This window comes from Momordica charantia (assembly GCF_013281855.1).
Source record: "Momordica charantia cultivar OHB3-1 chromosome 10 unlocalized genomic scaffold, Mcharantia_2.0 BLBB01000010.1, whole genome shotgun sequence".
Taxonomy (NCBI): Eukaryota; Viridiplantae; Streptophyta; class Magnoliopsida; order Cucurbitales; family Cucurbitaceae; genus Momordica; species Momordica charantia.
Window position 1 is genome coordinate 7,917,785 of NW_028275158.1, and position 23,475 is coordinate 7,941,259.

The window sequence follows — 23,475 nt, forward strand, 5'->3', positions numbered from 1 at the left end:
ACGATCGAACCATAGCAATTGCCATACGCATTCCACATTCACATACAGGACTCCCATATTGAGGGTCAATCGTCATTTCAATTCTTCCTTTACGTGCTACCTCTGCATCTATCTCAACACATCGAGTGTAAGACTGTCCAATAGACCCACTAGTGGTCCCTAAAAAACAATTCAGTTTATTAAGAAACGTCACGGTTGGGGAGATTTTGCATTTCTTTGGAGAAACAAGGGGTTTTCAATTTTTATTCCCGACGTTTTGTATAAAACGTCGGGCAAGGGCTTACTTATCCTGATGTTGACTTAAAAAACGTTGGGAATTGGGGGTTTTGGTCAACATTTTATATTTCGTCGCGAAAAGTGTGTTTCTCCCGACGAATTTATTAACGTCGGCAAAAATACCGTCGATATAACCGTAAATTCTTGTAGTGAAACCCACCAATTTGGTCACATCATCCAAAATTGTAAAGCCTAATAATTAATAAATATTGAGTCAACTAATCCTCACTCCAACTTCGAAAATATTTTAAACTATTTCTTAAATCTCAAGAAATTAAAGTATCTTTCATAAATATAAATCAAGTCCTAAGTCTTAACGATCTAATTTTTCCTTTTTTTTTCCCCATCAATTTAAGCATAGTTCAAAGGTATGTCTTCTCGACCAAAATGTCAATACTTTAAATTCCCACCTACGTGTTTTTTTATTTTCATTGATCTATGTCATTAACATTTTAATAATGTAGGATCTACAAAATAAATAAAATTGATAATAGTATATGGGAAATATAAATGAAGAAGTATTAGTATATCCTTACACGCCTACCTCATCTTAAAATATGAAATTTTATCGGTTAAAACATCTTTTTTTTTTCTTTTTTTAAGTATGAGGTTTAAATTCTCAACCGTTTCACAAGGCTTTTGCTTTTTTTTTTTTTCCTTTAATATTAATATCGGGTAATTTTCTTTCTAAATAGTATGTATTAATAAACCACTGATTGATTTTTTTTTTCCAATGTGGAACAAAACCATTAACTAAGAAAATGCTCCATAAAATATTTGTGAGTATCTTGAGTCTTATTACAACTAACCCAAACATAAATATCTTTGTATTTGATTCTTTATTCTTATTTATCTTTGGTCAAAGATCAATATTTGGATTATTGTAGAGTCTAATGAATGAAAATAAGTTGAGAACTTCAAATAAGAATTTGAACCATAAAATCTTCCCCACTAACAATCAATGCATTAGGCAACTCATTATTTTCGACCAGAAAAGAAAAGTCTTTGTTTTTGCATTTTTTCCCTTAAATTGTCACATATTTAACGATGCTAAATATTTTCCCACTTAAAATCAAATTAATAGTGAAGACAAAATCTTATTCTCACCACCATTGAAAAATTGACAACTCATTATTTCTTAGAAAATACTTGCCTCCCAACTAGGACTCCCAACTAGGAGTGAGACCAGTTTTATCCTTACCCCATTTATTAAATCTTTGACAACTAAGAAAAAGAAAAAGTCACTTCTTTTGTATTCATCTATCTTAACTGTCAATCATTTAAGGATGGACGGACAAGATTGCTCCCACTCAAAACCTAACCATCTAATTAACTTCAAAACTACACAAAAACTCCGAAGTTTTCCAACCCTTAAAACCTAATAACCAATCTAGCTCCAACTAGATCTGTTGCAAATCCTTCACAAACTTGTCAACATAAGCCTCCATAAAACCAGGGTTTGCGAACATCTCCCTCCATTTGGCATGGTTTTGTCCAACCCCACTCCCATTTCCCTCCACCATCACATTCTCAATCCCTTCTCTCACACTTTGCCTTGTAAATCTCCCATCTTCCTCCATCTTCACCTCCACCCCCACCTTCAGCTCCTCACACAGCAGCCTAGCATTCAAAATCTGATCCCCAAGATGAGGAACCGCCACAATCCCAGCCTCACTCATCAGCGACTCCCACATAGACCCGAACCCACAATGGCTCACAAAGCACCCAACCGATGGGTGCTTCAGAATCAGCGGCTGCTGAACCCAACCCCCATGAACCACCCCTCTCTCCCGCACCCTCTCCTCGAACCCCTCTGGCAGCGCATCCGCGATCGACTCAAACCCCGTTGGGGGCTTCAGGGCTACCAAAAATGGGAGCTTTGTTTCCTCGAGCCCCAGCACAAGCTCTTGGAGCTGGCCCTTGTCCAGGACCAGTTGGCTGCCAAAGGCGCAGAAAATTACGGTTTTTTGTGGGAATTGGGATAGCCATTTAGACCATTTTTGGTCTAGAGATGTGGTGGTGTCCGGCGGGGGCATGAGGGGGCCTGTCAGCAGAACTTTCTTGTGGAAATGAGTGCCCAAGTAGCTGCAGAAATCGCCTTCCAGTTCTGAGCATGTTCTTACGGCTATGGCGTCGCTTCCACTCAAAGTCGCCATTAGGCGCTCGTGGAATGTTATGCCTGTCCAAAGAAGAACCGTCAACAAAATCATCCTTCCATATAGATCTTCGCAACACCATACTACATCTAATATATTTCTTGAAATGTAACCATGATTTTATATTAAAGGATTTAAGGTGCAGAATTTATGTAGAAATTTTGAAAATAAAGACCAAAATCATCACTTTTAAAAAATCCGTCACTAAAATCAATCAAAATCAACAGTAGATGGACAAAAATAGACATTTTGGAAATTAAAGAACCAAAATAAACCAAATCCATAGAGACTAAAATAATATATTTTAACATTAATATTAATACTCTCGTGTGAGCTTTGTGCTTAGTTTTTAGATCATGAATGAAGGAGAGTATTAAGAATATAAATAAATAATTAAATATACAATAATTCGTTCTTATAAGCTTTATAAATTCAAAGGTAGTTTAACAATACCATCGCCAAAGGGCTTGGACAAGAAGAGCAAGGACCGTGCTTCACGGCCAGCACGAAGGACAACAGTGGATGACGGGTAACCAGGTGGTGGCCGTTGCAGTTCCTCCTCCGTCAAGGGGTCGTCAATGCTTGCATTTTTCCTTCCTGAGAAGACAGCGACGGCGATCGACGCTGCACTAACGACGATATAACTGATTGATCTGATCTTGAGCGGAGTGGTGATTTCAGGGATCCAATAGGCAAAATCGTAAAGGACGAGATCGGGGCGGGCAGAGTGGATGAAGTCCGCCACCTGGGGCCGAGTTAGATCGAAAGCAATGGCGAGCAAGTTGTTGAGAGAGAAGGGTACGTCGGAGGCGGTCTCAGCGGTCGGAGGGAGGCCGGGGACGGGAGGAACAGTCAAGATGCGAAAGGAGATGAGATGTGGGTGAAGATTGAGATGTTGAAAATGAGAGGAAGCCTTTTTGGGCAAGAGGAAGGTGATTGTATGGCCTCTTGCAGCGAGCTGGTTGGAGATGTGGAGAAATGGAGTCATGTGGCCAATCGCAAACCATGGGAACATAACAACATGCAATTTGGAATCTGCCATTTTTCTTCTTTTTCTCTGGTGTTGAGAATTTCATGGGAAATATATGTGGAGAAAACTGCATGGCGGGCGGAGGAAGAGGAGGGAGCTTTTTCTTTGCAATAAAAGTTAGCCACTAAAAATGTTAAAAAAAAGTATTACAAGGTGGTAAAATTATCAACATAATTGTGTGGCTTGATCTTCGTAAGTTTCGGTTAGAACTTTGAATTGGACCGATCGATTTAACATGGCTTGCTAGATAATATGTCAAAAGAGAGGGGACAGGTAAAAGAGAAATAGAGTGACCTATTATCTATAGATGAAATCTTATATATTACTTCAGAAGAGTGTATTTGCATGTGCCACATTATTTTGTCAATTTACTATCATTTGTTGTCACATTTGTGTTGGATGTGAATCAACATTTATTCAATAACGTAAAGAAAAAATTTACAACCATGAACTAAATTTATAATTTAATGATTGAAATTTTTTTGATACCGACGATAGTTAAAAGTCGTTGGTCAAAGTGAACGTGTTAATAAGTCAAAATGAATATACTCATCGGTCAAGGATCTATCATTTTCTTAAGTTGAATGTTCAAATTTCTACCCTCACATTTGTTGTAAAAAAAAATATGTTGATTTATGTTCCTCAATACAAATTTCAAAATAATTTTTCTAACATTTAAGTATATTGAAGAGGGAGAGAGTCAAAATGAGTATAGCCAATCTCTTGATTCTTGATTATATGCTAAAGGAAAGATTGCTACGTAAGCCTTGGAAGGAATATAAAATTAATATATTTTGACATCTTATCTAAAAATACCTCAAGAGCTAAATGTCACATCATTTTTTTTATTAAAGACATTAATGATATTTTGTTGTGAAAGACCATTTAGAACCATCTTGTAAAGACTATGAACTAAACTGTCAAATCTTGAATCTTGGCAACCGAACAGAGACCAAAATTGTAATTGGTTCCTATTAATTTTCAAATACATTATTCATAGGAACCAAATAAATGATTAATTAATAATAACTTTTGAAGAATTCCAAATGAAATAAGTTATTGATTTAGGTATCTCTATGATCGTGATAGTTTCAATTTTTGTTAGTCCAACAAATTAACATCTGGATGAGTGAAACCACGTCCCTCTAAAAAGTTTCAATTTTTGTTAGTCCAACAAATTAACATCTGGATGAGTGAAACCACGTCCCTCTAAAAAAGAGCATAAAATTATATTATTACTTTAGAGGTCTTGTGTAAACAAATAATACAACTCTATTTTCCATTGAATAACTTATTTTCAAATCGCTAATCAAATGCATCCTTAAATTTTTAGAGACATAAAAATGAGTCATATATCAAGAAAAAAATAAATAAATAAAAATATATAGTGATGAAAATTTTAGAGAGATACATTTTTAGAGAGAAAAATGGCCGAAAATAATTTTAGAGAGAAATTTATTTGAGAGAAATATGTTGTCTCTTTTTTTAAAATACCAAAAACTAAGAATAACCACACAATTCACTAAACTCTCTTTCCTTCAGCCTTCAAAAAAGAGAATAATTTTTAACTACAGAACAATTACCCCCACATTTCTCCTTCTCAGAATCCTAAGATAGCAAAATCAATGAAAATGAAACACCATAATTCCTCAACTATTGGGGAAAAAGAATTAAATAATTTCGTGTTCACACCAGCTCAAAAATTTCTCTTTAGTAACATTATATATAAAAATATATAGAGGGAGAGAGATTATATATCGACTAACCTTTGCTGAGGCATAAAGATGTGCCATGGCTGATCCAAACTCTTCTTTTAAGATAATCTGATCAACGAAAAGGCTTATTTGCCATTACTATCAACTCTGTAAGAGAACAGAGGCACAAAGTCTCCAATTTACAGTGAAACGAAACATTCTTTTCAGGATCTAAATTAACCAGTACACCATCTCTGAATATAAAGTTTGGGTCGAGCCCGAATTCCGAGTAAGGAGAGGGATTTACTCTTTCGCTTGAAGTTTCATTTTCAGAATGGCAAATACATTCCACTGGCATCAAAGCCATATCTTTGGAACTTTTGCAACAAGTTCTTGAGTCCAAGGATTCAAACCTGTCCTCCTTTCCTCCCGTTCGTCTGTCGTTAAATGCACGATTGTTGCTTCCATCAACAAATTCCCGTCTTACTGCTGCAAGAAGATCAACTGAAAGCGCCACAACAAAATCATGAACATCCTCCACGGTCCAATTATTCTGATTTAATCCAAACTTGCTATGAAGAATATTTTTTGTCGCATCATAGATGATGTTTAAACAACCAGTGCAGCAACGAATGGAACATACCAATGCCGAGTTAGTAGAGGGGCCACTTCTGCACGGAGACAAGTGAATGTTCACTTCACGATTGCTTGTATCGGGTTCACTATCAACATGTTTGCAACCATTTTCTAAGGAGGAGTGCCCATTACCAATGCTGCTGGGTTTTGTGCAACTAAGGAACTCATCAGCACATAACTCACTTGAATTTTTATGATGATGTTCTAAATCGACAACTGATTCTGTTCTCAAATTTAAAGGTGTTTCAACCGATGTGCAGTTTCTTCCGTTGCCCAAATCATCAGGTCCAACTACTGTTGCCTCATCATTATGATTCGATGGAATATTATAAGCTAAGTGATCATCAGCAGCAGCAGCAGCATCGTGATGGGACTCATTAAAGACTGAATTACAGAAGCAGAAATTCTTCTCACCGCATCCTTCTGATATGAATGTTCCGTCCTTGGAATGGGAATGATCAACATCTCCATCTCCCAAGGAACCATTACATACAACTTTCTCATCAACAGGTCCCTGACGACTGACTTCCAGAATTTCATGTGTAGGAGAGCTTTTCTCGGACACAACGCGAATACTTTCCTCACACTGAACCTCATTACATTGGAACTCATTACCACCCGAAGTGTGATTCTTTGACGCTTCCATTTTTTGAGAGTCCTGTTCCAAGCTGAAAGGAATAATTTTTCATTAGGTAACAGCCTGCAGATTGAACTTGGACTAAAAATTATATTATTTAGTCATAGCAAAAGTACCTTTGCAGTGTGAAGGCCCAGTTATTAACTACATCTTCCAGATATGCAACTTGCGATAGAAGGCGAACATATTGATACCGGTCTTTCCCAGCACTGATTTTTGCATTTATTTGTTCGACTAGGAGGTCAAGAACCAATCGTACATCAAAAGAGACTTTCCTTAATGATGTGTAGGCCCCTCTGATTGCTGATAAACCAACAGCAACCAAGCCTCTTACAATACCTGAAATTTCTTTAGATTTTCCATTACTCAAGCTGCTTGATGCTACCTTCTCCAATGCGCTCATCGGGCGAATAATACAAGAATTGAATGGCCATCCCTTCCATGGTCCACTAACGTCCTCAGATGGGCCTTCCTTCAACTTTGATGTCACCCAACAAAGTTCAGCGAAATGAGGGTATTGCAGAATTTGATAGCCAAAAGTAGATATTACTGAAACCAAATTTGATTTCACTCTTATAGTTCTACAGCCAGGTAGTGGCGCAACTCTAACAGGATTTACGTCAGGGGACTTCTTTTCCCCAGCTTGCCCATTGGCTGTTTCTTTATCTGTTTGCTGATTTGCTGCATTACTCTCACCTTGGATGACAGAAATTTGGTACTTTGTGCATGCAGATGTTTTGGTGTGAGACTTTTGGTGAATCAAATGAACAAGAAGTTTTGCTATGTCCCTTGATAATTCTGCTGCAGACTGATTGATCACCATGTCATGGTTGAAACCTCCATCAATCTGCACAGAGAATCTAGGTACTGTGTGCTCCGAAGTAGTTGGCCGACAAATTGATAAATCATTCCTGAAGAACTGCCTTATCTCTTGTGGAAGTAGCAAAAATGGAACTTCTGATGTGGCCTTTCCACAATTAAAAGTATCGTAGTCAATGGACATTATAGTTAGAGAATTAGAGACAGACTATCAGAGACTATATTTCATCTGCATGATTATTTAGAATGCACCAAATGAACAGAAGTGACTAATAGAACCCGAACAACTAGAAATATATTGATATATAAAAGATATAAGAACTACCAAGTAAATAGCTACCAAGTAATCGAGGTACTCGGACTCTTCCCTCTCTTGAGTATTCTTACTCAAGCCTAAATCATACTAACCAACCAATTGTCTAGCTTTTCATCATTTCCCCCACTATTTATAACCAAATCCCTAACCCAATTACTAATATACCCTAATAATATCCCCAATTTATCCTAATAGTAATCCTATCATTAACTATTCCATTCTTAGATCATTATTATGAGGAATTAGTCATACCAAACATGTTTCAATGGATCCCTTCATCTATCCTATTGGCCAAATCGGATGCAAGTTCTACATATCAGATACTGGGGATCAAATTTAAACAGCAACCATTTGTTGGGCACAGGTACTATAAGTTAACCCAAGTAAACTCATTGAACGAGCAGTTACATCCTAAAATATTTTTCCAATCAAATCTCATGTTCTCAGTGCAGCAACCTCTAGTCCTCAAAAGTTCAAAATTACAATATAGAAGTTGAAGGGGGGTTAAACTGTAAAATTTATCTTTCAAGAAAAACCTTTCAAATTTTCAACCATTACATACGCCATCTTTTTACCACCTAAAGAGGCAGAAGTTTACAAACATCTGAAGAGTATGTACAATTTAAAGCGCTCAGCATCTTCAATGTCATCCAACTCTTAATTAGATCAACCAGTATCGGTTTTGGTTTATCTGTCTGCATCATATTCTTAGATATGCCACCTTCAATGAGTCTATTAACAACCAAGAGGAGAAATATCTTCCAAAATTATGAAAAAGACGAAATACAGATTTTCAAGGGAATCTATGGAAATAAGGTGCCTAGATGGCTCCACTATTAGCATTAGATTTTCAATTTTCTACTGAACACTGAACAGAATAGACAGCCAAAAAGTCATTTACAACATGATCTATTGAGAAATGCTTCGACTAGCTGGAGAGCCTTTTTTGTGCTAACTTTAGCTTTGGCTTTGGGTTGGCTTCCAATATCTCTCCATGCATAGTTTTTGTCTAATGAAATTATTCGTTTCTTTGAAAAACACTAATGAAATGCAAACTGGTAGGTGCATAAGAAATTACAGACGTAAGTGGACCAAGTAAAACATGGCAGGAGGGAAGGTAATCTCAATTAAGAAATCATAAAGAGAGAACATGTCCATACCAAAATCATCAAGGGTGTAGATAGAGATTCAACTTGCTCAACAAATGAACTCCAAGCATGTGAAGCCCCAGAAATAACACCTTGAAATCCAGTCCTCTCCGTTGATTTGCTTTGGTCTGCGTCTGAACAACGATGGTTTTCCCAAGCATGTGAAGCCCCAGAAATAACACCTTGAAATCCAGTCCTCTCCGTTGATTTGCTTTGGTCTGCGTCTGAACAACGATGGTTTTCCCTTCCACCAACGTAACCATCTTTGACACTAATTCCATCATTGGGGTACTGATCTTCGTTCAGACAGAAATCAGACTCCTCAGGTGTTTGATTTTGTATCTCAACAGCCCACAAATCAATTCTTGGCATGAACACAATACATGATCCCGTGCTAGGGCAATTCACTGTCATGTAAATAATTTTTTTTAAAGAAACGGTGAGGAATCAAGGGCAGTCAATGTAATGCACATTAACCAAATCCTATAAAGCACAGTATTTCATGCATCGAAGTTTGAAGTAGGACCATCAATATCATGAAAAGCAACATCTGATAGGAAAGTAGGAAGAATGTCAGACAGTACAGTGCACATCTTCCATTTACATTCTGCAACAACTCCTAGTCCTCTTCTCCTTTAAGGGACAAAAGAATAGGCACCACAACAGTTTTCTGGTTAAAATATATATATATATGTATCATGTATGTATGTATGTATATTAGAAGTTCAAGGATTCTATGTAACTTAACACCCAACAATAGACTGTTGATTGCATTCTTCCTTCAAAGCTATATGTTATACTGCAGCCATAAGTTGCAGAGAATATTGCAAATGTGTAAATAAGGCATAAACTTCACAAATTCAAAGTCTCTACATTAGCAATTAGTAAGACAACATAAAACACACATAAAGAATTAAGAACTTACATAATATCTGAGATATGCCTTGCACCAAATCACCATGTCCTTCTTGTGAAATTGTGGCTATATCAACTTTCCGAATTTCAACATGTTGAATATAGCAGTGAAGAAGGCAAGAAGCAAGATGCCTAGGTCCAGATCTAGGATTCCCAGCAATCAAAATACGAAAGCCAGACTTGTTTCCCAAGTCGAATGATGTGTGCTCTACCATGGTCGTGGATGGGCTACCACGATGACCTACAGACCGTTCAAACTTCGAAATTTCATTACAGGAATCATTGTTGACAACACCAGAACAACCAAAAGTAGAATCCCCAAGTAACACTCCAGAACCCTGCAGCTTTATCTCTATCTCATTTGCAATATCAGCATCCCTAACAAAATCGTGAACATGGGACCACCAGCAACTAGTGACAATTTTCCTTCCATCCAAAGCAGAAATAATCACACTTTTAATTAAAGTTGCAGCTTTGAAAAGATTAGCTGGCAAGCTGATGCGTTCATCAAGATACAGGGAAACAAGTAAAGTTGACAGTGGTTGAAGCAGAAAAGGAATGAGATGGGAGGGAAGAGGAGAGGATGCCACATCATTGGCAGCCATTCCTGCTTCTCTGCGTGAGCATGGAGGTGGAGAATATAATAGAGCTTCTAACCAATCTCGCTCCTCCACTAAAATGGAAGGAAGAGGAGGGCGGTTATCTCTCGATGCTTGTTCACCAGAATCTGATAAAACTTCTTTAAGAGGAAAATTTCTTTTCAAAGCACTCATGGCTGCTTGAGTACAAAGAGCCTGAAGATCAGCACCAGCAAACCCTGCAGTTCTTCTAGCAATCCACTGGAGTAAGGGCCCATCAATTGGCTTTGGCCACTTTTGAGTGTGAAGGGAGAGAATAGCAGCCCTATCCTCAACCGATGGCAAAGGAAAATAAATCTCCCGGTCAAATCTCCCAGGCCTCCTTAAAGCTGGATCAACTGCCTCTGGGCGATTTGTTGCACCAATAACTACAACAGACCCCCGAGATTTTAGACCATCTAATAGAGCAAGCAATGTAGACACAACTGAATTATGGGTTTGATCTTGCTGCCTTGTACGACAAGGTGCCAACCCATCAATCTCATCGAAAAATATAATGGAAGGTTGGCATCTCTCCGCAACTTGAAATAGAAGTCTTAGCTGACGTTCTGCATCACCAACATATTTCCCTAAGCAATCGGCTCCTTTACGAGCAAAATAGGCTATACGTTTATCACCACGAGCACAAGAACCTATCAATGCTCGCACAACATGTGTTTTACCGGTTCCAGGATATCCGTGCAAAAGAACGCCCCTAGGAGGTGTAATCCCAAAGCGATCAAAAAGCTCAGGATACAAAAGAGGTAAGAATACTACTTCTTTCATGCATTGGATGACACCTTGAAGCCCAGCAACAGATTCCCATCCATGAAATAATTTCTCACCTTCTGAGTTTGAACCACCAATGTACACAGGTGCAATTCTTACCAAATCTCGATGAAGTCTCTTACTCTCTCTTTTCAGAAACTCTTCATCCTCGCCACAGTTCTCCAACCATTTCTCTTCAGCCTCAATATCCCTTCGCCAAGCATCATTTGATGACTTCTTTATTTCCAATTTCATTTTCTTGGCCTTCAATCTTTTTATCCGAGCTAAATATTGATTACCATGAGGTTGGAAGATTTGGCGATGATCTGTGCAAGCTATGAGAAATTTCCGGTGATCAAATATGCAACCATTAGCACGTGCACAAGGCTGCAAAATAACAAAATACCAGGAACAAGAAAGGTGTGTTAAAGAATCGTACATCCAGCAATGCATATAAGAAGCCTAAGCCAGAAGATAACTAGGTCTAATAGCATGATAGTGAAAAACAGACCAAGTGGTAAGTTTTTGGGCATCGATCAACACGACATCCAATGGTTGCACCAGGTCTCCCACAGCGAGTGCACTTTAATGCTCTTCCCCTGCAAAGAGCAGCCCTTACATTTTTCAAGCATCCCAATCCAGCAAAATAAACCTACAAATATGTTTTGCTCATATTAAGATTGACATCCAAAAAGTTCCCTAGAAGAATTATATATCCTCCAGAATATAGAGCAAATAACAAAGCAACAGAGAACTTAGGAAAAGGAGAAACCTAGATTCTTCTTTGTGTGTGTATGTGTGTTTTCTGTGGGGGAGTGGATAAACAAAAAGGCCATAAGGGCAGGAATGAAAAGTCCAAACCATCCCTTCCCAATGACTCACGAGATCTATCCAAGCTAATCAAACACAAAAGAATAGGATAATTACAACAATCTTTGGGGTTATAAAGGCCAAAAAGAAACAAAAGAGTAGGATAATTGCAAATATCTAAGTGAAGTGTGGAGCATTTGCAAAAAAGTAGAGAAAAAAATTACAAATCATAACAGAGGATAAAATTCATTATAATATAATGAATGAAAAATGAAAAACTATCTAAATGACCTAGTCTCTAATTGGAAGGAATTTTGGTAACTAGCCCTTGGCTTTTTGTATATTTCATATCATCGATGAAATACTCAATCTTATAAAATAAATAAATAAATTACTTTGAAGCCCAAGAGATTATTTCATAAGAATTAGTAGAGAATATGTTCTTCAATAAACAACTTGAAGATAGCTTTTCTCTTCACGAAGCTCAAAAAAGTGTCAAAAAGGGGACTAAAAAGTGTCCAAGCCAAACGCCCGTTGCTATAGTCAACAAGTAGGTGCAGGGCCTCCCATCTCCTACTCGTGACCTTCACCTTCAAAACATGGTCATAAAGTCAAGGGAGAAGATGGGCTGCTATGGGGTAAGAGAGTGAGCTTCTTCTGGCCAATTCTCAATTAAAAAAGAACCATTTTATTCATAGTTGATAGAGTGGAAATTTTTCTACCACAAAAAATATAAAAACACTAACAAAAAAATAGCAACATCACGAGAAAATTCCAATTGCAATAGACAAGCATAGGGTACAAATTTCTAGCAGGGTTCAATAAAGTTCAAAAAAGAATCAGTTCAAATGGTTTTGTTTGCTGTAGATCTCCTATCCTAATTCCTACCCCATATCTATTTAGTAGTTAGCACCATTTCATCTTTAGAATGACTCCCCATTCAGCTGAAGATACTACTCCGAAATTATTATTTCTAAAATATTTGAAGTTGCATCGTTCGGTCCTTCAGAAGGCTGTGAGGTAGTGATCATGGCAAGCTTGTAGGTAGTGAGGAAAATCAGAAATAAGAAAACATAGGGTATAAAGTGGGACCTTAAAGAGGCATGGGAAACTAGTTCCTTTTGTTGCTCTGTGCCTTTTTAAATCAAAGAATTGTGTAGTTATCCTATAAGGACATTAAGGAGAGCACCGATCCACAGCACAGCACATGGTTAAACCCTTTCTCAATTATGACGTACTAGGTTAGGACTAACACTCGAGCAGTTTCTTGAAAACTTGGTTCTACTCGAAAGCTTGACGAACAAGCGAAAAAAGAAAGTGCAAAAAATTAAATATGAACGGACAGGAGTCATGTGCATTAAAATATAACAAATAATATGAACATAAAGGATAGAGATGGTTTAATGCAGCCCACATATCACTTAAAGGCTCTTTAAGGCTCTTATGTAGGACCAAATGCGCTAAAAGAGTTGGCATGCTTTCCCCTACCATCTTAAGGGTTCAGAGGTACTAATGCATCTGAGATTGTAACAAAAAGGACCGAATATGAATTTATATTCTCCTATCAGCTAGTCTGAGAGTTCTTATGTAGACATAATATGATACTATTCTACAGAAGGCAATAATTGGGCAAACTTCGTCATATTTACTACATATGCAACAACATATAATTCAGCTTTCTCTTTGGGAAGGAAGGTGGAGAGCGAGGAATAAAGTAGATCAAGCTAGTAAGCAGCAAGTGTAGCAATACAGTAAAACAAATCCAAATTAATAATTTATAAAGATCTTACAAGTCAAAGCTATTATTTCTGATCCAAAAACCATCTAAATAAATAAAGTAACAATAATAAAGTCAGTCAGTTTCCTATCAGAAAAGAAATCATAATATTAAAACTACTCAGTCTGGGAGAACTCGGTGGTTCCAGGTTAGAAGGCACACCTCTGGGCTCCAAACTGCACAGTGTTGATGGACCCATATTCCAGCAATGCCATAACGATCATTAATGGGACCTAATAGGCGTCCAAGCCATCCAGGTTCATCACCAAAACCATCCCACTTGTCATAATTTGGTTCCTCTGAAGCTGAAGAGCCACTACAAGCTTCATTTTCACTCTGACCTGAATCCTGAACTAACTTCTTGGGAGGTTTGCCATCAATTCCTCCTCCACATAATCCACACCTTCTTCCCTCTTTAATGTGAGCCTTACCCGATCTACCAGTGGAACTATCTCTAAACTTCTTTAAATTTAAATCACCACCGTGTTGCATAGACTTTTCAGCAAACTTGCCCAAATCAACATCTTTCTCTTTGCAACACCTTCCACCTACCACTTCATTTGTTGAAACTCCAGCAGCTTCTACATCATGTATTTCATTTTCACCATCATGTAAGAACATTAATTTTTCCACCTGTATCTCACCGTTGTTTGAATTGTCGACTGCATTGGCTGGTTCTTTATTGTGATCAGCACTGCAAGCCTCATCTATGTGCAAATGACTCAAAGTTTCTTTCTCCAATTTTTCAATAAACTGAGGGAAAATATTATCTGCTGCTTTTACATTTTCATCATCCACTTCATCTTCCAAAGGCAAAACATCCTCCCGTCTCTCCTCCTTTGCAATCATGACTTCTTTGCGCTCCAGCACCTCTTCCTCTTCCCCTTCCCCTTCCCCTTCCTCTTCCTCTTCCCCTTCCCCTTCCTTTTCTTCTTCCCCTTCCTCTTCCTCTTCCTCTTCTTCTTCTTCTTCCACCTCCTCCTCTTCCTCTTCCTCTTCCTGCTCCTCATCTTCAATATTAATCGCTAACTTGTGTTCCCTGTCGTAATCATCCTTAATTTCAGGAGACTTCACCTCTTTTTCAGTTCTAATTGGACCATTCATCGCTCCAAACCTCCTCCTTCTTGATCGGTTAGACCTTCCAACCATAGATTCCCCATCTTCCAATTTTCCCTTTTTCTCATCCAAATCCATCTTCATTCCACTATCTTTTACCTTCACATCACTTATTGCATCAAAAAGCTTCCTTTTCCTGCTTGCACGAGCGCCTTTGTCCACTCTAAGCCCCAAATTACTGTTCCTTGCTCTCAACCTTGTTCCCCAATTGCCCTGGGCCTCATCATTCAAATCGTCACTCAACTGAGCCAGAGTCTCGGCACTCTTTTTAATGCCCAAAGTTCCATTCCCATGAATCTTCCGTCGCTTCTTCCTTGGCGACGGTGAAGCATCAAGCAAGACTGGGGCCCGACGGACACGGTTGCTCCGTCGAAGTCCAAAGTCAACCTCCGCAGTTCCCAACCCACTACCATTCTCATTCACATCGCCATGGTTTCGACTATACTCTTTCTCGCATATGGCATCAAGCCTCTTGTGCTTCTTCTTCAGCCTAGACCCAGACCGATTGCCGCTCTGCTTCAATGACGATGAAACAGATTCCGACGACAATCGCATGACAAGAATCACAAATAAAATTGATAACACAAACGTCGTCCCTGACTTATAATCTACTCATCCGCATAGAAACGTATTGTTTGGTCGACCGAAACTCGAAAGATCCTCTTCTTCATCCAATTACACATTCTAACAAACCAGATACAGATAATACAAGCATTGCCACGACGAACGAGTAGAAGGAAATCACCAATTGAGAACTGATATGAATCTATCTCAAATAAAAACAAGAGAGAAGCGGATTTGAAAGAAATAAACGAACCCTAGAAATCAATTACACGGCTTTCCAAAACCCTCTCCGAGATTTTCCGCAAGTCATCGAGAAGATTGAAGGTCCGGCTTCAACCATTTTCCCCCGTTTTTTGGGTAAGATTTTCTTCTTCACCTCTCAGAATGTAAAATTCTCACTGAAATTTCTCATATACACAAAGACTAGGGCGTGAGCTTATAGGAAGCAAACTTCTCACTGTTCCCTTTTGGCATTTACGCCACGCGATATTTATAGCGCGTGTATGTAAACCCAATTTTTTGAAACTTAGAAATCTATTTTTGTAGACAAACTTTAAATTAAATTTAACTAAATAAAATCGTAAATAAATTGATTGTCGATTTAAAAAAAAAACAAACCTTAAATTAAATTAACTAACAAAATCTTAAAACTAAACCAATAAAAAATTCAATTTAACTAGTTATTATTAAATATTTAAATTAAAAAAAATAAAATAGATCACGTGATAACTCAAACATATACTTATTCTATTATCTCAATAAAGTGTTTGAGTCATTTACTTCAAACTGTCCAATCACTCACTACTCATTTTCCCTTCCTGCAAATAACAACTTCGGTGAAAATTAATACTCTACTTCATATAGACTTGAGTTCTAAGCTTCCACATGGTAACTATTCATCGTCGTTTCTTTACTCTTTCATTAGTATTTATGGAAACGTATCATTTGATTTAATTTTTTTTTTTTTACAATTTAGATTTAATTTAAATTTGAATGCTTCGTTAGTTAAATAGACAATGAGAAGAACCTGGGACATGCAAGATAAAAAAATAAAAATAAAAAATCTAGTGATGATCATCTCTTCAAGAGACGACATGCATTCCATAGTCATCTCCTGAAGAGACGACTTACTAGAATTTTAAAAAGAAAAAACATTTCTTAATCAAACATAGCGCCAACAAAGTGTCACGTTTGGAGAGTGGAGATTATTTATGGGTTGTCTCTTGAAAAGACGACCAACTATTTCCAAACATTATTCTGGTGGAACGTGTATTTTTTGAATTAGTGTGTAAAAAAAACATTATTAAAAGTTCTAACTTTTTCCCTAATAATAAGTAGTTTCTTTAGTTAAACTTTTAAATTTTGTGTTTGGTACAAGAAGATGTGGGTTTTTGAATTGCAATGGGTGTGAACAAAATTTTAAATTGTTTAGATAAGAGATCGATCATATATAGTTGATTATCTCGTACTTTTGAGTGAAATCGGAAGTAAAAATTTGGATACCTATAGTACCATTATACTTCTCATACCTTTTGAGTGAAATCGAAAGTAAAACTTTTGGTACTTAAGGTACCATTAAACTTAACAATAAGGCAGGAATTCGTACACACGACCTCAATTGGTTAAGACACCATCAGAACGTCGTGAGTTCGAATTATCATCCCGTACTAAAAAATATAGATACACTTTATCTTTTTTTATTAATAAGTAAGAAAATCAAAAGTGATTTTATTATTAAAAAAAAAACTCGTTTTAAAATTCTCTATAGGGAACTGAAAATTATTTGGCTGACAACTGCAAGTATGTGGTTTATTCCATTCCGCTTTTTATTTTTATTTTCCCATGAAAAAAAAAATGAAAGAAAAAGAAAACAGAGATTTTCTCGAGTGAGTCGTTTAATATATGATATTTCATAAACGTTCATTCTTTTTAATATTTATAAATATAGATTTTGAGAATTTAAATTAAGATTTTTTATCTCTAAATTGTTCTCGATTAATATCATCTTATTACATCTATTTTATATATTTTTTTCAATATATGATACCCTAAATGATTTAATGGTCATTTAATGCTAACTTTTGTAATTATTATTAAATGCTTATATTTTAATAAAGTATTCAACAAATATAGATAGGATGTTTCATTATTCTCATTATTTTTTATTTTAATTATCAAAATCTATTTTTCAAATTTCACCTAATAGCTCACGAATTATCCATGTTCATGCAAGATTTGTGAAATTCACCATTAATTTTTTCGAGGTCTTATTCACTTGTTCGGCAACCATTAGTTTTACGACCATAATTATATAACATATACCTTTCAGTCTAATTTACAATAGGATAAAAATAGACTTTTCAGTCTAATTTACAATATGATAAAGTTATAAACTATCCTGGGTGACTCATTGATCTAAGAGACTATGATTAATTAAGAAAAAATGAGTTCAAATCATCTACTTGAGGAATTAGTAATTAGGTTATATAATACATGCATTTTATTAGGTTATATAATATATACATTTTATTACAAAGTATATATAGCTTATCCAAAATATATTCTCTAATCATTCATAACGCTATCGTTATAAGTTGTCTACAAAACAATATTATTGAAGTATGATTTAACCTTGCAAAATTTATGAATTGAAGAATTATTAAGAAATAGATTAGGATTTGCGATGGATAAGAGAATCAAGAGATTTCATCCTATAATGTAGCTTAAATTAATAATTTTATTTTTATATTTCTTTTTTTTATTATTAAAAATATATCACCAGCCTCTGTATTAACAAAAGTATGTATAAATATTCGAGATTGAAGACACTTTTATAATTAAGATGTTAAAAATAGGCTAGTTGTGTAATTAACCAAAAGAAAAATGTTTACAATTCATTTTTATTTATTGTTTCCTATTATTTTACTGATAAATTAAAAAAAAATGTGTCTGTAAGTTATTATTTATTATTACTCTATGACATATTGCAATAAAAAAATTGTTATGATATCAAATATTCAAAATTATTCAACTATTTTAAAAATGGTATATTTATTATGATTTTGTGAGTTACGAATGATAAAAAAATAGCAAAACCGTCGGTGTTTTTATTAGGGGAATAGTAAACAGGAAAGCATTAAATTTTCTCTCTAAAATTTGGATGCAATTTAACCACCAGGGGTAAACAAAATGCTAAATATATATTTTAATTTTATTTATTTATAATGTTGGAGTATTTTTTAATTTAGCATTTAAAAACTTTTAATTTACTCCCTAGTGTTTTAAAGATTTTCAATTATGCCCTATCCATAGGTGAATGTCAAAGTTGGTTGATGAAAACTTATGACATGATATACTTATAAAGTTGGCGTAAATTTAAGGGAAAAACTAAACTACTTAGGAAGTGAAAGTTTTTAATTTCACGCTCCCATCCACTGCGAGTTTCGCTGCTGCATGCACCACACGATTACATCTTCTTCGACAATGGGTAAAACTCGAATTCCCTTAAATTTTTCACTAAAGTAATAATTTCTTGAACAATCAACTCTAGTTTAGAAAACAATATTCCTTGTTTGTTTGAATCAACGATAACAGCCTAGCAGAATCAAATTCAATAATCAATTGGGTGAATCCCATTTCAATGGTCATACTCAGACTCTCTCTATTGCCATTAACCTTTGCTTCACCAACCACATTTGACATTCAACGAAAAAGGTATAATCGTAATTTGAAAAACAAAATATAAGGAGTTAACTTGAAAAAAATAATCCATACAAATAAATAGAAACAAAACATATATTTAACCTAGAAAAATAATTTGTATCGAATTTATGCTTTTCATCTGATTCTCGTTCTCATTTAAAAAACCATTTGGCCTTCCTGGCATTAAAATCCAAAATCCATACAATAATTTGTATCAAATTTCAACAGTGTTTTACTGTTCATTAACGTCACAAAAGCTCAAAATTTTAGTAGCGAAGGCATGTGAAAAAAGTAAAAAGACTTTGAGATAATAGATTCAAACACAATCTAATTCAAGGTTCAACTACTACTCGATCATGTCTAATTAATTTGGAACTTCCCTAGACTCGATATACGTGATGGTACGACTTTGACTTGATCATGTCTAATTAATTTGGGACTTCCCTAGACTCGATATATGTGATAGTACGACTTTGACTTCCTAATTAATACTAAAAAATTTCAACTTATTCCTTCGACTATTAAACACATTCTAATCCAATACTTTCTCAAATTCTATTCGAGTAATGCATAATGTGTCTATATTTTTGCTATTAATTATACATTGGTATTATTAGACAATATAACATATCATGTTATCTTTTCATCAATTCCCAGCTTAGATTTTTAAAAAGTAATAGACTGATGTTAAATTTTATTTAATTTTGAAAGACTAAAACATGAGGTTTTTAAATTTTAGAGATTTGATGGTTGAAAGTAAATGACAAAGAGCAAAGGTCCAAAACTATATTTTAATCTAATACATTACTATGTTGGATTAAAGAAAAAAAAAAGAAATTGCACTAGGTAGTAAAAATCTTTTATGTATTTCAAAATATGTCACCTATTTTTAAAATGTTCAAATATAGCAAAAATTTACACTTATATCAGATACTATAGTATATTAGACACTCATATCCGTAATATATTAGATTTATATCGGCACTCATATAACAGTAGTATGTCAGACATATATCACATACATATTGCAAGTATATATAAGACACTCGTATCAGTAGTATATCAGATATATATATCAGTAATCAGATATATTACAGATGTATATCATTCGGTAAAGTTGTCATTTTTAAATTGGATCTTGATCTAAAACAATACTTTATTTGAAGAAACTAAATATGATTGCTATTTTAACAATTTTACTAAGTATTTTTGCTATATTTGTCACTGACCCTTAAATAAAACATCTAAAGTTTATTTATATTTTGCAAACCCCAATTATGTTCATTTGGAATTGATATTTCTGGTTTTAATTCTAAATAAATGTGAAATTATAATCACTTTGTCATTTTCTTTTAGTACAAATCTCTCTATCTTTCCTTTCATTTAAAGTATTACTTTTTTTTTAATTTAATCGTTACAAAAATTAAAGTTCCAAAAACTTGAATTTTTAATTTTAAGAAAAATCCAAAAGAAAATCCAACGGTCAGGGGGCCCATAACACAGTTTGAAATTTTCCACGTGATTTAAAATATGAGCAGTGAAAAGCACGCGCTTAAGTGGCGAGTGGGGTACGGTATTGTGACTCGCTGTTGTACCAAACATTTGCCGCCAAATATGTACGTCTTATTTTTATTCTTTTCCACTAGGAATTTTGTGGGTTAGTTTTCAATTTGTCACTGTTTTTGGGGCGTTTGGTTTCCGGTTTTCAAAATGAGGAGTTAGATTTATACTTTTATCTTTACTCTCCAAATTGTTACAACGGTTCAAGGAACCCGACAACCCAACAAATCCAACCCAATCCGATTGGGTTGGGTTGAATCTAATATTGAGTTGGATTGGGTTGGAAAAATCCCACTCGACCGGATTGGGTCAGGTCTCGGGTTGATCCTTGAAAATCCCGGGTCGACCCGACCCGAGATTATAAGGTTTATTTTTTTTATTTTTTTTACTAATAATCTAATATTACATATATATAATAAATTAATAATTATTAATTAAAATCTTATTTTTTATTTCCAATCTCATCCATCCATTTCATTAAATCTCAACCATTGATTTTAGGTTTCAATTCAATCATCTCATTTTGAATCATTGATTCTCTCTTTTCTAACATTTTCAATTTCATTTTCCTCTCCCCCATCTCTGTTGTAAGCTTTTAATATTGTTGAATTAGAGCTTACATGTTAGTTTCAATTTGGATTTGTACTTTATATAAACTTTGGATAATGTAAAATTTTAAAATTTGTATTAAATTAGGACTTACGTATTGGTTCCAATTAGGATTTGAATTTGTGCTTTGATTTTTCTATATTTTTGTTGTCCATGTTATAAACAAAACAAAAGTAAATTAATTAATCAATTAAAAAAAAATCCAGCGACCCAACCCGACCCATTTGGGTTGGGTTGGCCATCGTTTTATAACCCGACGGTTCCCACAAATTCCCAACCCGAAAATTCGGGTTGGTCCCAAAAATACCCCGACCCGATCCAACCCAACTCGTGAACACCTCTAGTTACAGTGTATATTTTGTCTCTATTCTCTCTTCTAAATGCATTAATTTTTTAATTAAAAATATTAATAAATGAGGAAATTAATTAATTAATTATAATTATAATTATAATTAAGTAAATGAAAATTTAATTAAATTTACATGGTATAAATAATTAATTCATATAGACAAATTTTCTCTAGTTTTTTTCTCAAATTATCCCAGAAAAAACTAACTTTTTTTTTGTTTGTTTTTGGTATCTATTTCTAGCTATTTTTTAAAAAAATTTATATAGTTGTTCATTTTGTTTCTACTATTTTTATTTACTTTTTGTTATCACTATCATATTTGTAAAAGATATTATAATTTTGTAGTATTATTTAAAATATTTTTACTTTGTAATAAAACGTAATTGTCAAATAAAAATAAGTGAAATTTAATAGTAAATTGATGATAATTAAGTAATCAATTCTTTTAGAATAATTAAGTAATCAAATTTACTTAAGATAGTAAATAGTGAAAAATTAAATAAATTGTTGATAACATTTTCTCTACGTTAAAATTTATATGGAATGAATTTGTATACTCTTGTTTAGCCGTTGATAAATACATGAAAAATATTTTCATAAATAATTGAATATTTATTTTAAAAATTAATCATTGGAAAAAATAATTGGAGGATAAATGTATTAAAAATATTTTTATATATCCTTAAAATAGTGTATCCTATTTTCATAAATATTTTGACTTTTATAAAATAATTTAAATGTAATTTTAATTAAATAATTTGTTTATAAATTATATTTTTTTAAAAAAATAAATTAAAACTCAACCTAGTCATCACAAGTTTAATAAAATCAATTTAACAAAATACAAACACACATATTTAATAAAGTCAAACTTAACACCAATCAAACACAGACTTAACAAATCGAGACTTAGTAAATCTATTTCCTACATCAACTTAAACACAGACTTAACAAATTCAAACTTAACCAATAGAGACTTAATAAATCATATCAAAACAGTGAATCAAAACACCGATTTAAATACAAATGCCCTGGATGCGTATGAGCTATTTTTCCTTATCTAAATCTAAAAGTAGACAAAAAAAAAAATCACTTTATGTATTTTTTTAAGCTAAATATATGAGATGGTTTTAATTTGGTTTTTAATTTTTAAAAATGATGGATTAAGTTGCTGTGATGTAATTGAATTCTTACCTTCAAATTGACATGCAATTGGTATATACTTAGCCTCCAAACCTTATTATTTAAGACACATGAATTTGAGCTTATTTACACAATTTGTTATAAGATAATTGGACTAAAAAAATATTATATTTATTTTAATTAGGACACTTATGAATTTAACATTTAAACGAGACTGTTCGTGAGGATTTAACTAAAATTGATTTCGGTTTCATTTTCTTCCATTTTGAATCTCTACTTTTTTTCCCTCTCAATCTTCGATTTTCTCCTCCCTCTTCCTCTTCAATCCACTTAGCAAATTTACCCGTATCAGTAGTCCCTCCATCCGTCGCTGGCCATTATCCATTGCATTATTGAATTAAGATTCGAATCACTCTATAATTTTTTTCGGTCCAAGTTTCTAAATAATAATAATAATAATAATAATAATAATGCAGCCCGACAATCCAACCCGAAAATTTTGGGTTGGTTTGGCCCTTGAATTCGGGTCTCTCAATTCCCATCTATGGCTAATCTGAAGATTCTGGTTGGTCCAAAAAATCCTCTAAATCCGATCCAAATCAACCCGTGAACACACCTATACTTTGGCCTCCCAAACTTTCTAATTCAAGACTCTTACATTTTAGTTTATTTAGACAATTTGTTAATAAAATAATTGGATTAAAATAAAAGATTATATTTATTTTTAATTTAAGATTTTTCCACTTTAAATTGCATCCTCGGCGAGGGTTTAACCATTTAAATAGACGAATCGCTGTGAAGAATTAATCATTTAACTGAGGATCTCATAAAAT

General features: G+C 34.4%; 2 protein-coding genes across 4 annotated transcripts; both read right to left on the bottom strand.

The window, feature by feature from the left end:
• Positions 1–1,253: 1,253 nt before the first annotated feature.
• On the bottom strand, positions 1,254–3,465 carry LOC111012817 (UDP-glycosyltransferase 79B6). The gene is made up of 2 exons (XM_088118978.1): positions 2,886–3,465; positions 1,254–2,455 (listed from the first exon to the last, which is right to left on the bottom strand). Exons 1-2 carry the CDS (start codon positions 3,445–3,447, stop codon positions 1,677–1,679), a joined length of 1,341 nt encoding a protein of 446 aa, XP_087975104.1. The 5' UTR covers positions 3,448–3,465; the 3' UTR covers positions 1,254–1,676.
• A 1,782-nt stretch (positions 3,466–5,247) lies between these two features.
• On the bottom strand, positions 5,248–15,695 carry LOC111012888 (P-loop containing nucleoside triphosphate hydrolases superfamily protein). 3 transcript variants are annotated; one of them, XM_088118624.1, is made up of 7 exons: positions 13,762–15,695; positions 11,524–11,664; positions 9,638–11,399; positions 8,895–9,119; positions 8,725–8,804; positions 6,546–7,396; positions 5,248–6,460 (listed from the first exon to the last, which is right to left on the bottom strand). In XM_088118624.1, the coding sequence occupies exons 1-7, from the start codon at positions 15,268–15,270 to the stop codon at positions 5,290–5,292; spliced, it is 5,739 nt and encodes a 1,912-aa protein (XP_087974750.1). In that variant the 5' UTR covers positions 15,271–15,695; the 3' UTR covers positions 5,248–5,289. The 3 variants fall into 3 exon arrangements, with proteins under 3 accessions (XP_087974750.1, XP_022142880.1, XP_022142883.1); XM_022287191.2 differs by having other exon boundaries at positions 5,506–5,660; positions 5,800–6,460; positions 8,725–9,119; XM_022287188.2 differs by having other exon boundaries at positions 8,725–9,119.
• Positions 15,696–23,475: the final 7,780 nt, after the last annotated feature.